This window comes from Mauremys reevesii, linkage group 9, assembly GCF_016161935.1.
Source record: "Mauremys reevesii isolate NIE-2019 linkage group 9, ASM1616193v1, whole genome shotgun sequence".
NCBI lineage: Eukaryota > Metazoa > Chordata > Testudines > Geoemydidae > Mauremys > Mauremys reevesii.
In genome coordinates this window covers 5,416,239-5,433,711 of record NC_052631.1, presented here as the reverse complement: position 1 = coordinate 5,433,711, position 17,473 = coordinate 5,416,239, and the positions used below count along the sequence as shown (strand labels likewise).

The window sequence follows — 17,473 nt, the reverse complement described above, 5'->3', positions numbered from 1 at the left end:
TCAAGTTGTGTTTGTTTGGAGTATAAACAATCCTGAGCCAGCCCTGAAAACATTGTGATGGTATGTGCCAGACTCCATCTTCGAAGGTGCAGGCTGCTATATGTCCAAGTAATCGAAGACAACTTCTTATTGATGTCTGTAGGCTGATTTGAATGTTTGAGACAAGATTTGCTAACATCGAGAATCTGCTGGAGAGGAAGATAAGCCCTGGCTGGTGTAGCGTCCAAGGAGGCGCCTATGAAATCTATTCTTTGTATGGGGCTCAAAGAGGATTTCTCGATGTTGAGCTTAACCCTAGCTTGCGGAACAGGGATCTCATTGTCTTTATGGCATCAAAAACCTCATTGTAGGACCAGCCCATAACCAGCCAGTCATCGAGGTACTGACAGGAAGCCCTCCACATGACTACTACTGTAGAGCGGCAGTGTTGGCTGTGTCCAATAAGGCCGTTAGCTTTATTTTAGTTAACAACTGACGCTCGTTAATAATAGCCTGAAACTGGTCATGCTCATCAGCAAATGCTCAGTAAAGGTTGTGAATTTGCTATAACTTGAATGATTGTATTTAGCCATGAAAGCTTGATAGTGTATGATGCTAAATTGAAGAGTCACAGATGAGTAGTCTTTCTGTCGAATAGATCAAGGTGTTTTTGGTCCTTATCATTCGGTGTGGTCTTTGCACGATGTTACTTGCCATGTTTTTTCACTGCCTCCACAACCAGGGAGTTCAGTGTTGGATGGGTGAACAGAAATTCAGAGTCTCTAGCTAGGACATAATATTTTTATAGGCCCTTTTTACAAGCTGGTGGAATCGTTGCAGGGATCTGCCAGATGGATTTGGCAGGATTCAGAGCCTCATTAATAGGCAGGATAACTCAGGTGGAGGAAATCAACTGGAGGATGTCCAGGAGCTTATGTTATGACTCTGTGACCTCTTCCAAGGGATCTGGAGGAAATCTGAAATGTGCTTCATTAACTCTTGGATGTGTCTGAAGTCACCAGCCATAGTTGTTTGGGGAGGCATAACCGCTTCACCTGGGGAAGATGAAGAAATATTTGTTTGGGAAGAAACTTCTTTATCTGTCCAGGCTTTCTGCTCTTCAAAGGATTCTTGTGCCTGAGGTAATGGAAGAAAAGCAGTTGGAGTAGGGGAGCCTCTCCCCCTATACTTCCCATGAGAGAGACTACGGGCATGTGACAATTGCAGATGATCTGCAGCCCAAGAAACCCAGTATGGCCACTGGAGAGGTCCGAAAGGCATTGGAGGTGGTAACCATTGATGCTCAAACCAGGTTGGGGGAACATGGGTCTATCTATGGTACAAATCCCCACTGTTGTCAAAAGTGTCAGGATGGAAATTCCTTGTCTGAAGCATCAGGGAACCCTGGATTGAAATATCTGAATTGGAGGAAAATTCCTCCTCTTCAAGTGAGGGAGCCCCAGCACTCTCTGAAGGCATTGGAGTCAAGTGGTACTTAGAAAAGGTCCTACTTCAGTGACCAGGCTTGTCTCGGTACTGAACCTTTTGCTACCAACTAACAAGGGAGATTCCGGCTCCTCCGAAACAAGTAGATCCTTTGAAAATCTGAACTCCTTTAGTACCAGGTGGATTTGAAGAGTGGGACTGTTGTCAGTACTGAGGCCATACACTGCTCTGGTAAATTCACTCTGGTTGAAGTAGTCAGTACTGATGTGAGGCCTTGGGAGGCGTTCAGACCATATGAGAGGCACAACGTCATCTCAGTATTGAGGCAGTCTTGGATGTTGATGGTACCAAACGAATTCTGGATACCATTCTCTTAGAGGTGGAAAGCTTCAATGATGCATTGTCCTGCATGTGCAGCACTGAAGGTTTCGGTACCAAGGCATGCTTGTTGCCCTTTTTCCTCTGCTGAGCCTGGAGCCCCAGGCACAAGATCGGTACTGAGAGTGTCTGCAGCCTCAGACATACCCAGGGTGGGACATGAGGTCTCTGAAGCAGTCTTGCATTACAGTGACCAAAGTCTTTTTGAGGTGGATTCTTCCTGTGGAGAATAACTCAGTTTTGTATGGATTTTCTTCATGGATTTACCTTGGGTAGATCCAAGTGAATGCGACGAAGTTGACAGGGCATCGTGTTCACTCAGCAACTGATGTCCAGAGGGGGAAGGGTGTACTCCTGGCCTGTATCTGAGGCCAATTGGAGGGAATGCTCCATCATTAAGAGTCTCAGTTTTAGCTCCTGATTTTTTTCTTGAGTCACCCTTAAATGCAGAGCAGATGGAGCACTTTTGTGGGACATCAGACTTTCCAAAGCAGCGGATACAACAGAAATGCCTGTCGCTGACCAAGATGCACTCCTGGCAACAGATGCACTGTTTGAAGCCCAGAGATCCTGGCATACCCCAGGGCAATGACATCTAGCAAGGGAAGTTCTCACCCCACCCACCGTCCAAAATGGGAAAGGGATCAAGAGAAATATCCCCTAAATGAAAGGTAACTAAGATAACTAAACACTAAGAGATTTCAAAGTAAGGCACACTAATGCTCCATCTCAGGCTACGGCAGCTGAGAAAGAACCGAGGGTGTTTCGCTCACACAGCACTGTATAGCCTTAGAGCTGGGCATGAGGAAGTACAGAACACGTGTGGGCTGAACAGACACTGCAACCCAAAATCTCCAATTCAAGGGGAAAAGGGTGTGAGCACACATGAAATGGAGCACCCATAGGGACGTTACTCAAAGAACAACTAAGGGATAAAGGCTGAGGGAACAAGAGCTGCAGAAGTGAAATATGCTTATTTTTATGTACACATCGGGAAAAGGATTCATAGGCAGACCCTTAACCCTACACAGAGCCTCATTTAAGTTACTGGGGCTCTGACTGTATGGACAACATACAGGATCTAGCACTATGTTTGTTCCTCTGAGTTTGTAAAAGATTTACGTCATGTACTAAAGTCTGGGGATGGCATCTGGAATGAAGGCAAGAATGGAACTCAGTGATGCTAAACAAAGATAATATTCATATTAGGGATCCTTCAGCAAAAAAGATGGGAAGGGAACCACAGCTCACTTCTTTTGGGTGACAGGAGAAAAGAATAATCCTAAAATTGCTCAGCGTAGTTAAAAAAAAACCTCTGGATTTTTAAAATGTATTAGCTGTGTCATGCCTTTTGTTCTATAGAAAGAGTTAACAATGCATACAGTGGCCCTGGGAATACATAGCTACAAGACATTGTAGTCTACTTTTGAGGCAAAAAAATATCCTAACAAAGTACTACACATTATACAGACAATGGTAAGATTGTTTTTCAATTAAAGACCAGCTGGGGAAAGAAAACTTCAGGTAGCACATGCAACAGTCTACATAGTGACCACATTTAAGCCAATAATTCCTGACACCTAAATACTGGATCAAAACCACTGTTTTTTTTGAAATTATAAAAGGAGAAATAAAATGAGAAACTGGTTCCCACATGACACACTACAATAATTCCATTTTAATCATGACTACATCAAGTATCCCGAGAATCTAAAGAGAAACCGATTTTGCACTGAACAAGCACTTAAAATTGAAGATCAAAATTCAATAGTTTTCATCCAAAAGGAAAAAATACTGTTTGATTCTATTTTCTTCATATTCTATCCCTCCTATTCAATTACAGCTTTTGAAAAATACTTCATCATCACTGAGAGCGTCTGGTAACTCAGAAATTCACAGTTACAGTTCACAGTTCCCACGCTTTCCCCTCCTTCTGAATTTGAAAGATGCAGTCTGTCTCCAGGACTTTCAGAAAAATCTGAAAACAGGGTTACTGACTGCTCAGGGCTTTATACATTCATTACAGACAACAGCCTTTAAGAAATCAGCAGAGACTTCAGATCCTATTCCTCACTGACTAGCTGGCTGCAAGCAGCAATAATTAAGCACTAAGACAGCGGGCAGTACATTTTTACAGCATGCTTGGGTTCCAATGCATAAGGCATGAAGCTGAAGGTAAGAGTAGCTAACCACCTGAGATGTGCAATAATCACTTTGAAATGCAGTGTCTAAAGTACCTTTTTGTAATGAAAACAAATGTATCCATAAAAATAAGGGGAACAAGATGTGCCACTGACATGAAGAGATCATCACTCCCAGCCAGAGTTCTGAAGTCACAGTGTAATACATGCATATATGTCAATCTCCTTTCTAGTCACGGAATAGAACTACCAAAGTCTTTCAAAATTTAATCCGTACAAATGATTCCTACTCCAGTGATCCATGTCCCAGTACTTCAAACTTTTATGTCTCGCATTCCAGACTTACCCTCCCTACCTCAACATTGAACCTAGTGCTAGGCTCCTGTAAGGCACTGCTGCTGCCTCCCCTCCATTCAGTCATGCATGATCCAATGTTGAGCTTGAGCGCTCCACATTTCAGTCTCACAGCTAAGAGATTGGTCTGGAACAGCCCAAAGGTTAAAGGTCACAACTTAACAGGAGTCTACAGACACTGATCGGTACAGTCAATATCTTATTCTGGTAAACTGATACAATTGTCTGAAAGGCTGGGAACCAGTTCTCTATTGAAAATGGTAGTAACAATTAAATAAAGCAATAGTTTTACTAACTGGGTAAAACACAGAAGAGGGCACTAGTATTGTGTTTAGGATAACTTTACATGAGTCCAAAAAAATAAAAAAAGGGCAGTGTGGGCCAGCAGCACAATTCTCAATTAGAAATATTTATATATAAAGAAGCCAAAATTTTCTCCTGTCTAGTTGCCTGGGTACAATCCCTCTGAATCCTAGGTACATACTCAGGCAGTTAATCCAAGCAGCTGCCCATGCAGCCACACTGCTATTTTTAGCATGCTAGTTTAAGCAGAGCTAGCACATTTAAGTCCACCCGAGCTGGGAATTACACCTCCCAGCTGCAGTGCACACATAGCCTAAGAGATAAGACAGCCACAGGCACACACTTTCAAAGAAGTCCACCCCAGCAGGGGTAAAGCCACAAGGCCTGACACCTGTTGCAGTGCACTCAGTGAGGCTCTGAGAAAGGACTGTCGTGCAGCTACCTTGGTAACTGTCACACTAGCTTTGAAAGCAGCTTTACATCAACTCCGGTTTAATTCCATTCTTTTCAAATTGCCCAGGATCACTATATAACCTCCATAGAGCAAAAAGACAAAGGTCAGGTATACATGCTGATTAGTTTTAGTTCTGTCAGTAGTTTTTGATATCATTGACCAAAGGCTCTGTTGACTTGCCTATGGGCATTAACTGGAGTACACTATATTGTGTATGAGTTGTTCTGTTCTTTCATCTCAGAAATTCTAGAAGAAATTCTGATTTTGGGCAGCAGCTCATCTTCTCCATTGGCTCCTTTATGTGGGTTCCTGCAGAAATCTAGTCTCTTCCACACATATTTGCTCAATTTGCATGTGAAGCCACTGTGGGAGCCACTAAGAGAGACTGGTAAGCAGCGGCACCTCCAGGCACCAGTGCGCCAAGCTGCAGGGGGCGTCCTGCCAGTTCCTGCGAGGGCGCGCCTGTGGGAGGTCCTGCAGATTCGGCGGCATGCCTACGGGAGGTCCGCCGGTCCTGCAGATTCAGGGCAATTCGGCGGTGGGTATGCCGAAGCCGCGGGACCGGCGGACCTCCAGCAGGCATGCCGCCAAATCTGCGGGACCAGGGACCTCTCGCAGGCACGCCGCCGAAAGCAGCTCACCTGCTGTGCTTGGGACGGCAAAAAAGCTAGAGCCGCCCCTGCTGGTAAGTGATATAATCAGCACATGAGCAACAAAGAGTTCTATGCCATCTCTCTTATCCACTTCAGATATATCTACTTTCATGGTGCCTGGCAGGGATGGAGACATGGACAAAAGCAAGCCAGTCCACACAAGCTTGAAGTGAAATTGACCATCTGGAGGAAGCATCCTGAATGGGTTCTGCTCAAGCTTTTATATTGGTACTGAGTGTAATGGTAAAATATGTAAATTCTTTCATTACATGAAACGAAAATCTTTTCAGTAAACACATACTCTACTTATCGATTTTATGCTTTTCAAAAAAAAAAACTACACTGGAGATCAATAGCTTTAGATACAGTTGGTTGGACTGGGCAATTTATGTCACAATAAGGGTGCCCTAATTTCCTTAGCCTTTCTGAATACAGATGCTCCTTAGATCCCTGTATCAGCTTGTTATTTGCAATATGCACTTTATTATAATAAGAAACTAAGATAGCAATATAAATTTAGCTAACAGGAGACCTAAATAATTTTAATCTAACCAGTATTCCAAATGCCGCCTCACCTGCGTCACATACAGGCTAGAATCACATACTCTGATTTATATGCCACAACTTTATTTGTCTCAAATAGCACCTGATTATGCTAGGTGTGGGTCCCTGTCCCAAAGAGATTACACTCTAAAGAGACAAGTGAATTTCAGAAAGTATTCATGTTGACCCCATCTGGAAAGGTGCTTATCAAATGTGGATTCTAAACTTGATGAGGAGCTGCCTCTTGGCATAAATTCTCCTTCATAGATCTTTCGTACAACTGCAATGGCTTATTCGTTTTATTCACAAATCATGTTCAGCCCATGGTGCACGTTACAGATATATATTCCCTCTGGCTCGGTGTTAGTTTGTATGATCACTGAGAATATATTCTTTTTCTTCTAGCTAGTCTCCTATCTCATTACTTTGCTTTTCTCTTAAATGTGTAGTATAAATATATAGTGTACTCCTACTTTTCCCTAGACATCTTAATTTAGAAGCTGATGTGGTTGACCGTTCTAATACCTGTGTTACTGTATTAAACATTTGTGCCAAATGAAAGCCTGCCAAAAATAAAAGTTTACTAATGGGGTGAGATCAGCACTTATACCTGTAGTTACAGCAGAACAATTATATAATTCTGTACAAAAGATTAAAAATCACAACGTTAGACTATAGTAGATATTGGGAAAACCCTAAGATTTTAAGTAAAAACATAGATTAATGTCTTAAAAATAGAACTGCCTTCTATCATAGCCTGAAGACACCAAACTTTCTTTTTTTTCCCTCGAAAGGGTGTGCCCTTTGGCACTGGCTGAATTGTGATATTACTTTATTTTTCCTTCTAAACTGTCTTGCTTGGACTCCTGCTAGAGTGGCTCACAGGGTGACACACACCACAGTGTTCTTCAAGGCCACTATCGTCGGTGACATGTACACTAACCAACAATTAGTGGATCTGGTTTCTGCCTCTTCTGAATTCAGGAGAGTAGACAAGTTTTCCCCAATCGACATCAAACAGAATATGCACAAACTTACCAAGAGCCAAATCCCATGGGCCTCCTATCATAATCAGGCAAGTCTGGAGCTATCTTGCATGCTTCTATGTTCAGGTATTTAAATATGTGGATTTTTCCTTTTATGCATATCTACAAAAAAGGAAATCCATAAACATATTTAGCACTTTATTTCATCAAAGCACTGTACAGACATTAACTAGCTACTGTGAACTTATAACATCCTTACAGCATCCTTAAAGCTCTTCATCCATTTTTGAACCTTCTCTCATTACAAACAAACCATCATATTGAAGTGTCACAGAATATATGTATAATAAACAAATGGAAGCTTTTTCCAAAAACATCTGGACTGTGTGGAGCCCTTTCTGTAAGCTTGCTCATAAGGGTTTATCATGTCAAGGATCTTCTATGTGAATAAAGAGTTATATGTATTTGTAAGGGGTAAAACCTGGAACTACGGCAGAGGCATCCAAACCTTGCTCAACCTAGCTGCCAAAAGCCAGGCCTAATTTGAATCAAGTGAAGCCAATTCTAACTCCCTTCATCTTTAATATGGAGGCAGAATCTATGGAAACTATAGGTCACAGCACTTCCCACTCTGATTCAGAGGAAGCAGGTCATTCCCCAGGGCTATACATACATATTAAAGATGAAGTCAGCCATTGACCACATTGTATTTAGCCTGCAGGGTGCTGTAAAATGAATGAAAATGCATTGCACTTTTAGGTTCCCAGTTCACTACTTCAACAGTAGAATGGCTCAAAAATGTTTTTTGTTCATAGCTCTTCCTCTCTCCCAAAGCTTATTTCACTCTAGAGCCACTTGCTTATTTTACTTATACTGTACAATGAGAATTTTATTCAACAGGCTAACGAAGGAATTCCTGCAGTAACCACATACCTACTATCACTAGGAGAACTAAATTAAGGGAAGTGGAAGAGTATTTCTGCCATGGGTTTCTTTAAGGTCTCTAGAGAAACACAGGTTCTTTAAAATCTTATTGTTCCCAAAAGAAAGTTTTAACCATTCAGTTTCTAATCTCACTTTACATCCTCTAGTGCAGGGGTAGGCAACCTATGGCACGTGCAAGCTGATTTTCAGTGGCACTCACACTGCCTGGGTCCTGGCCACCAGTCTGGGGGGCTCTGCATTTTAATTTAATTTTAAATGAAGCTGCTTAAACATTTAAAAAACATTATTTATTTTATATACAACAATAGTTTAGTTATATATTATAGACTTATAGAAAGAGCCCTTCTAAAAAGGTTAAAATGTATTACCGACACGCGAAACCTTAACTTAGAGTGAATAAATGAAGACTCAGCACACCACTTCCAAAAGGTTGCCGACCCCTGATCTAGTGAAAATAGCAGACATTCTAATTCCAAACTTTAATTCACCTGTGCAGGGGGTGACTGTAGAGGGTTGTTATCTAGTGTGATTGTCTGAAGATGCCTGAGGTTCCGATAACAAACAGGAATTGTTGTGATTTTATTGCAGGAAAAATCTAATCGAATCAAAGGCAATTCTGCAAGCTCTGGAGATAGAAAACAAACATTCAATCTAGTAGCTATAATAAACAGCATGCTTACTACTAGCTCTTAGGAAAACAAGCTTTAAAAAGAATAAGTGTCAACAATCTCAGTTGTTACATATGACAGACTTTTATCTGCTGATCTCACCTTCAGGTAAATGCACCAAATGATTTCTCCTGATGTTCAGGTCACGCAAAGACTCCAGACTGCCAATCTGTGGAGGTATTGTCTGTATTTCATTACAGCTCACATCCTGCAATACAAAACTACAAAGTGAGCCACTGTTTTGATACTGTCAGCCTGTTTAAATAAATCCCAATGCTAATAGGCAATTCCTGCCTTCTGGTTTTGTAGGTATATGTACATTAACTCTGATAGGCAGTGTTTTATTTATAAACTTGACAAAAATAAACACTTCTATGACACCTAAGATTGTCAAAGTGCTTTACTAACATTCATTAAGTTTCAGCATTGTGACAAAGTATTAATTATCCCCATTTTACAGATGGGGAAACAGAGGCACAAAGTAATTTTTTCAGTCTCCCAACAACAGCAGAGCAAAGAAAAGAACAAACCCAGGAGAAATGACACTAGATCATAAAAGCTCTTTAGATAAGTTATACATTATGGAAAAAGTGAAGGTATAATGATATTTCCATGTATATTAAGTTAGCAAACTAGCATGTTAGCATAAATTTCCTCCACAGATTGCCCATTTCCCATTCCTCCACGGACTCTGAAGCAGGAGAGCCTGGAGAAACACACTACCTGCCATGTACTTGATCTGGATATTTTCAAGGGCCTATCCTCAAAACCTCTAGGCAATGTTACAACAACATTTAGATCACACAAAAGGATAAAATACATACTACATTGCCAATACAAAAGACAGCCCAGACTAAATAACTCACCCAAAAATTATATTAACCTCACATGCATCTGGGCATTAGCAGCAGGTAGCCAGGGAACAAAGTGAGAAGCCCTAGTAGAGTTATATGGTGTAGTCCTTAGCTCTACCAGTGCACCTCACTTCTCACTATGTGTCTTTTATTGAATGCCAAGCTTTAAAAACAAATCTCAAATGTAAACACACCCGAGGAATACTTGGAGTATATCATTAAAGAATATATGCTTGTAGGACTGAAACGTGCATGTGTGAATCCCTTATGCTTCACAAGCTGTCTCACCTTGTATTTGGCTCAGATACTCTGCTTACTTTCTCCAGGCATGAAGAAGAGCTCTGTGAAGCTCAAAAACTTGTCCCTTCTACCAACAGAAGCTGGTCCAATAAAAGATATTACCTTGCCTTCCTTGTCTCTCCCATTAAAGAACACAGGTAACACCTGTACCCCGATATAACACGACCTGATATAACACGAATTCGGATATAACGCGGTAAAGCAGTGCTCCGGGGGCGCGGGGCTGAGCACTCCTGCAGATCAAAGCAAGTTTGATATAACGCGGTTTCACCTTTAACGCGGTAAGAATTTTTGGCTCCCGAGGACAGCGTTATATAGGGGTAGAGGTGTACTTTTGTAATTCTGTGCCATTCCCAAATGCGAGTTACACACTTATCAAGATTCTATTGCAATTGTCTCTAACATGTCAAGTTGTCTAGGTTGTTTTTTAAATCCACAAGTTCATAAACACACTGAAAAACTAAATTAAAAGCTGAAGTATTTGAAAAAAAAATAAGATGGCTATCTGTATAGGAGCGACCAATTCCCACCAAGAATATCTCTGGGTGGCAGATAAGGGGAACGTCCTGCAGATATGCAGGACACTTGCAAATATTCAATAAGCCATTGCAGACCAACTGGCGACATGTCTCAAGAGGGGTAGTTGGTGGCATGGCTACCTCTATAAAATATCACTCACTAAGATCAGGACGTCAAGGCAAATAAAGACTGCTTTAAAATAAGTCTTGCTGGGGCAGAGGAGGCTAGGAGAAATAAAACTCCAATTTCAGCCCTAAGGTGTCAGGTAAAGCTCATCCAATAGACATGTTCATGAAAACTGATGTCCATGTCAAGTGTACCTCAGAGGGCTAGGCTGTTCCTCACAACTGACATCCAACAGACTTGTCTGACTGTTGTAATTGGGCAAAGGCTGCTAAAGCTAAAGAAGTGAGTGAGCTACCCCAGATCATCTCTAGGACAGCTGGAAAATGAAGCAAGTAGAACTTCAATGTACCAGAGCAAAATTTCTAGCTAGAGCTTGCATTCATTACAAATACTAAGAATACCGTGTCCAGTTCTGGTGTCCACATTTCAAGATGGATGTAGAAATAATGGAGAGAGTCTGAAAGGGTGTGACAAAAATCATTCTGGGACTGAAAAATAAATCTTATGATGTGAATCTTACGGGGGTTAATCTATTCAGCTTATCAAAGAGAAGGCTGAGAGGTGACCTGACCACTGTGTCTAGGTATTTTTACATGGAAAAGTTAGCTGCTAGTGGGGGATTTTCAGTCTTGAAGACCAGGCCATAACAAGATCTAATTGCTGGAAGCTGAAGTTAGACAAGCACAACCTTAAAATAAGATGGAATTTCCTAGCAATGAGGATAATTAAACACTGGAACATCTTACCGGGGTGGGGGTGGACTCACCATCACTTGGAGTCTTTACAATTATATTAGTATCTATCTAAGGTAATAAGGTAATAATTGGAGATATACCAATCTCCTAGAACTGGAAGGGACCTTGAAAGGTCATCAAGTCCAGCCCCCTGCTTTCACTAGCAGGACCAATTTTTGCCCCAGATCCCTAAGTGGCCTCCTCAAGGATTGAACTCACAACCCTGGGTTTAGCAGGCCAATGCTCAAACCACTGGAGGGTGTGTCAGGCTGGAAGATCATGGTGGTCCCTTCTGGCCTTAGAGTCTATGAATCCCCGTGTTCATTCCCTCCCCTTGATGGGCCATGGAGAGAACAGCTCTGCATTGCACTCAACATGCTCATAACACTTGCAGCTCTGCATTAAGATAATGACTATAATCAAATCTCATGCTTCAGAAGGTTGCTGCAGGAGTCAGGAAGAAATTTTTTCCCCAATGAACAACTGACCATTTGTATTCTATATTTTTCCCCACCCCCCTGTGAAGCATTAGGAATTGATCTTAGCTGGAGATATGATGCCGGAGGTGGTGGACCAGTGCTCTGAGGTGGTACCTGATCACCAGATTTGGAGTTGGGAAGGAATTTTTCCCTGGTCAGATTAGTAGGGATCTTTGAGGTTTTTTTGCCTCTCTCTGCAACATGGAGCATAGATCACCTACTAGGATCGTTTGGGCATATCCCACCTAACCAATTCCCTGAGACTGCAGGGGCATTGGTGGCACCTCACTCTCTCCTGTTCTCTGCCTGTGGCACACAACGCTTAGTCTCCTGAGGACTGAAAAGCTTTAATCTAACCCAAATTACTGGGCTCAACACAGGGGTAACTGGGCAAAAATCAATGGTCTGTGATACATAACAGGTCAGACCAGATGATCTATTGGTCCCTTCCAGCCTTACACTCTATGAACAAATAATGTCATATATACCACCACTTGCAACTGTCTCTGTCAGATATGGAGAGATCCTGGGACATCAGACTCTAGCTAATACAGTACTGTACACTCTATTTATAGGATAAAATGTGTATGGCAGGGAGCCGGAGTCACCCACATGGAACTTTTATCTGGAATGCAGAATATATGATAAATTAATGTGGATGTCTTAGTAGCACTGTATTTGTTTAAACAAAGTTCCATTTTGATTCTATCTGAGGAATTTATCTGGACCCCATTACTCTTGTATCTGAGCACCCCACAATCTTTAAACTGTATTTACTCTCATAACACCCTAGAGTGAGGTAGGGAAGTACTATTATCCCCATGTTACAGATGGGGAACTGAGGCACAGAGAGACTTGCTCAAAGCCACACAGGAAGTCTGTAGCACATCAAGGAATTGAACCTGGTCTCACAAGTCCTGGGCTAGTATCCTAATCACTGGACCATCCTTCCTCCCTCGGTTGAATAAAGTTATTTCACCTCAATGAAATTTAAACCCACCAGAGCAAATCATTTATAAATTAAGGACTGAACAGCAATCATTAACAGTAAGTATATACTCACAAGCTCTGTCAGGTGTCTGAGCTGTCCAATTTCTTCAGGTAGTGAGACCAACTTATTATTACTTGCTATCAAAACTTTCAACGGTAGACTACACATGTGTACTGGCAATGTTGAAAGCTGGTTTCGACTTTTGGGTAGGAAAAAAAAAAGTCAGAATGTGGGAAGAGACCATTTACCAATTTTAACACAACATAAGAGAATCTCAAAATCATGTACTCTACTTTGACAGGATGTAAGAGCGTCATGTCAGTTTCGAGACACATTTACAAGTGAGCTGGTATCTCGCAGTCTCTTTTTTACACATCTTTCTTATCCTTTGCTTTACCAAGATGTGTTGTAAACAGATGCTCTGAATCTGCTACTACTCATGGGGATGGGGGGATAGGGCATTTTTGTAGGAGGCTTTTAGGCTCTGGAGCTTACTTCCTCTTTCAGAGTCTGGCCATATTCAGGCATCAGGCAGACACCATTTTCTTATTTTTTTACTGCAGATTAGCATGTGGGGAACAGCGTTAGGTAGAATGAGCATATTACTTGCTCAGTAGAAATGTTAAGTGTGTGTTTTCGTTATTTAATTTGTAATAAGGCCAATTATCATGGTGATAAGCATTTAAGAAATCCCTGTCACAATGAATTTGGACATGTTACAATCCAGTATTTGACACATCATAATTTATAACCATCAAAGCAAACATGAGGTCATGTAACTGGACTGCAACCTCAGTGAATGAATCAGACAGGAAGAGGTTGGTTTATAAAACGAGAATGCTATGACTTATTTGTAAACGGAAGCAATCAGACTGGAAAATGACTGGAAAACTAGGGAAAAGTTAATGTTACCTTAAGGAGGTTTTAACAAGATACTAAACTCAAGTTTATCAAAATGTGGCATTGTGTGGAGTCTAAATTTCCCACTACAAAATCCTACTCCCGAGTAGTAGACGAACGAATGTTAGCTGGTATCAAGGAATGATAATTTCAAATACACCTGTTAGAGATCACAGCAATAGGAAATCCATCTCTGACTCATATCCTATTCCTACAATGCACACCATAAAGCAAAAAAGGAAGATAAGCAAAATTTAATTGGCAAAGGGGTAACACCAGATGTAAGGCAAACATTTTTTTTTCTTAACGAATATCATTACTAGTTTGTGAACAGAGGTTCTGCATACCTCTTAAAACATTGGTTTTAATAATGCAGACTGCAGTATACAGTTGAACTTCAATAATAGGATACAACACGTTTATATTACAGGTCAGGAAATTACATTTTATTACAGATGGACATATGTATTTATGTTTTGTAAAAAACTGTTTAAAATCTACCAGTGCAATGTACTCAAAGGAAAATTCCCTGTACTTTATTAGAAGTTGCAATTAAATACTCCTCTTTCTTGGGACACTTCTTGACAGCTAATAAGTGTTGACACTTAAAAGGCTAACAGATGAATCAGTCTTCTCTCTTTTAAACCAATATATCTAGATTTTGTCCAAAGAATACTGGCTTCTATTTCACAAGAGAGAGATTCCCCACAGTTAGAATTAATCTAAGTTTTGGGTTGTCTTTGTCAGTTATTAGTTTCCCATCATACCCCTCGGCTTACTATCAATAACTTCCTATCTGCATCTAGTTATTCAAGGAGCAATGGCCCTTATTTACAAGAGCAAGGTTTTGCTTTTCAAAGCAAGAAAGGAAACCCACAAGAATGAGTGAAATTGATAGCACCAGATTGTATATTTTTAGACAATAAATCCTGGATGTGTATTTTACATCACTGATTTAAATACAAAAAAGTGCTCCTATACAATGCCTAAGGTGCATAGACAAACAATATACTGTGCAATCAATACTAAGCATTCAAGAAAATGTATTGCATATACAGCTAATATAGATTATATTCTGAAATACACATGTGGTGGGTATTCACAATTTAAAATGTAGTTAAAACATGGTCAATGGCCACTATTTTTAAAGTTACATATTTTTTAAGTTAAAAACGGCTAACGTAGTTCATTTTTCATCAAAAAGAAAAAAGCAATATTATGCTTTCATTGCTAATTCAATTTAAACTACTTCTGAATTACACCAGTTTTAAAAGAGGAAATATGCTTGATCTGTTCAGTGTAACTTACAAACCCAAGAAACATTTACTTCTCTTAGCCTCACATATTTAATTATTGGCTCTATCCTTGCTTACTATTTTCACATACAAAAAGAGACTGTCCAACTCTATCTTGAGTAGATTTACACTGCTTACTTTCTCTGACTTCAGCAATTTGTTCCATATGCCGACTAGCTTTAGAAAAAAGAAATTCTGAGCAATTTGCACAATTGCTAGTCATCTCTTTCATGTCAGTCTGAGACATCTTATTTTCAAAACAGTCTCTTAAAACAGCATTTTTACTAGCATTGGTCCATTCCTTTTATTTTAGGAATCTAGCAAGCATTAAATTATTTTTTTTTTTGCACTCAAGATGTACTGTAAAATACCTAAATGTACAGACATCTTTTATAAAATGTCTTCACATACGGAGAACTACTCAGACATCCATTTTCTGACATTATATAACTCTAAGATGCCAATTTCTCTGAATAATGCTTAATCACTCTATTGACCTTTGCTTTGATAACTTAAGTCTAAGCAGGATCACAAAGATTTGATATAAACAGTGTAAATTGAGATAAAGTTGCTTGCTTTAATGTAGTGATTTAAAAAAGAGAGGCCTCCAGCTACTCAGGTAGCTACCTTATTCAAAGGCTTTCCACGTGGCTTTAGTCACTGAAACTGATGTATTTATTTTGGGTCAGAATCTGTCTGCACTACTTCAGCTGCAGCTCATTTCTACTTCTTTACCTGACCCATTCCTCATCCAAGCCTGAACTTTTGATTATACCATAGAAGCTCAAGGAAATAATAAGAGTTACATACTAACTAAAGCCAATAGGAAAAAGTCCCAAAGGATTAGAAAAATCTAGCCACAGATTATTTTTGCTGTTTTATTTAAAACTAGCACTATTGCACAATTCACAACTGTTCATCAACACCCAACTGTCATCAATAAGAAGCAAGAATATTTTATCATAGACCTACAAGTGCCCTCACATCCTAGCAGATCATAATTTGAAATTAAGTATGACTATTAACATCACCTCAGCTGCAAAGAAAAGCCAGTGACTCCAGTTTAAGGGACTCTGCCAATTTTAAAATTACAAATTATACCTGAAAATATTTAAAAAACCTACTACATCTAAAATTAGTATATTTTCAGCTTATTTACTTTGAGAATTTTACAACACTTTGAGTACAGTTATTTTTACCATTTCCCCTGCATAGCCAGGCTGTTAGCCATTTTCATGGGTCTTTCACACAGCAATAGGAGAAAGAAGAACATGTAATAAACAGGTGCTGGTGTTAGTATCACTAGTGCTAATAATAATAAATGCCCTTTCATGTCTATAGAACTTTCCACCAGAAAATCTCAAAGCACGTTACAAACATTCATCAATCAATACCCTTATGAGGTAGATGTCACCATTTTATAGATGGGGAAAGTGAGGCACAAAGGTGCAGCGACTTGCCCAAAATCACACAGTAAGCCTGTGGTAGAGCTGGGACAAGAATTCAGATCTCCTGAGTCCCAATCCTGTGCTTTGTCTACAAGATCATCTTTCTTCTTTCATTACTTATAGTACCCAGAAAAGTTAATTTATCATCCAGAACCTCAAGAGCTGTCATTTAAAGATCCCATAGGAAAGAAGAGACAACAAAAAACAAATCCTTTCACATTACAGACCTGCATGAAAAAATCAATTGGAGAGAGACAGCAAAAGGAATCCAGACTAGTTAATGAGGACAAGTAGGCAATTTATCTTTCCTATGCCCTCAAATATTGGCCAGATGGGATATGTTTGAGATCACAAAGAAGGAGCAGTGGCTGCCAGGATTTGGAGCAAGCATGCAAAAAGAGATTTCAGGCAGTTAACACAAATCCAGAAGAGTCAAAAATTAAGATTATTACTATCTGATGTCTCCTCATTGAGGTAATTGGTAGAGACTGGTCCAGAATGGTGATTCTGATGGCATGCAATACCAAGACACACAGGTTATAGACAATATTTGTGTTACCTTCTAATGCTCCAAAGGTTGCTAGAGTCTATAACATGGATATTAAAATCAAGATTTAAATGTGATGGTACCTGATATTTAGAAATGTTAAAGACTGTAGGTTCAGGATGGCCTCTGGGATGTAACGAATGCAGTTCTGGTACAAGTTAAGGCTCTCAAGGGAAACAAAGTGACAAGCTTCTGCAGGAAGTTCCGAGAGTCTGTTCCGTGATAAATCTGAAGGGAGGGGAAAAAAAGAAAAGAAGAGAGAAACAATCATCAAATGACCTTTGACTGAATTCTTTGGGTCAGGGATTGTCTCTTCCTATGTACGGACAGTACTTTGTACATTGTGGGTGTTATAAATATAAAATAATAATGGTCACCAGCATCAAGTCTATAAAAGGTGTATTATGTCAAATCATGTAGTTACAGTTTC

At 40.1% G+C, this 17,473-nt stretch overlaps 1 protein-coding gene across 5 annotated transcripts in view; it reads right to left on the bottom strand.

The window, feature by feature from the left end:
• The window catches only part of LRCH3 (leucine rich repeats and calponin homology domain containing 3), a 102,963-nt gene that overhangs the window by 46,705 nt on the left and 38,785 nt on the right, over positions 1-17,473 (bottom strand). For all 5 annotated transcript variants that reach the window (XM_039487608.1, XM_039487609.1, XM_039487607.1 and 2 more), the window contains 5 exons: positions 17,127-17,271; positions 12,926-13,052; positions 8,953-9,058; positions 8,671-8,807; positions 7,290-7,399 (listed from right to left, as the gene is read on the bottom strand). In XM_039487608.1, coding sequence (XP_039343542.1) covers positions 7,290-7,399; positions 8,671-8,807; positions 8,953-9,058; positions 12,926-13,052; positions 17,127-17,271 — 625 coding nt within the window. The remainder of the gene's footprint in view (positions 1-7,289; positions 7,400-8,670; positions 8,808-8,952; positions 9,059-12,925; positions 13,053-17,126; positions 17,272-17,473) is intronic.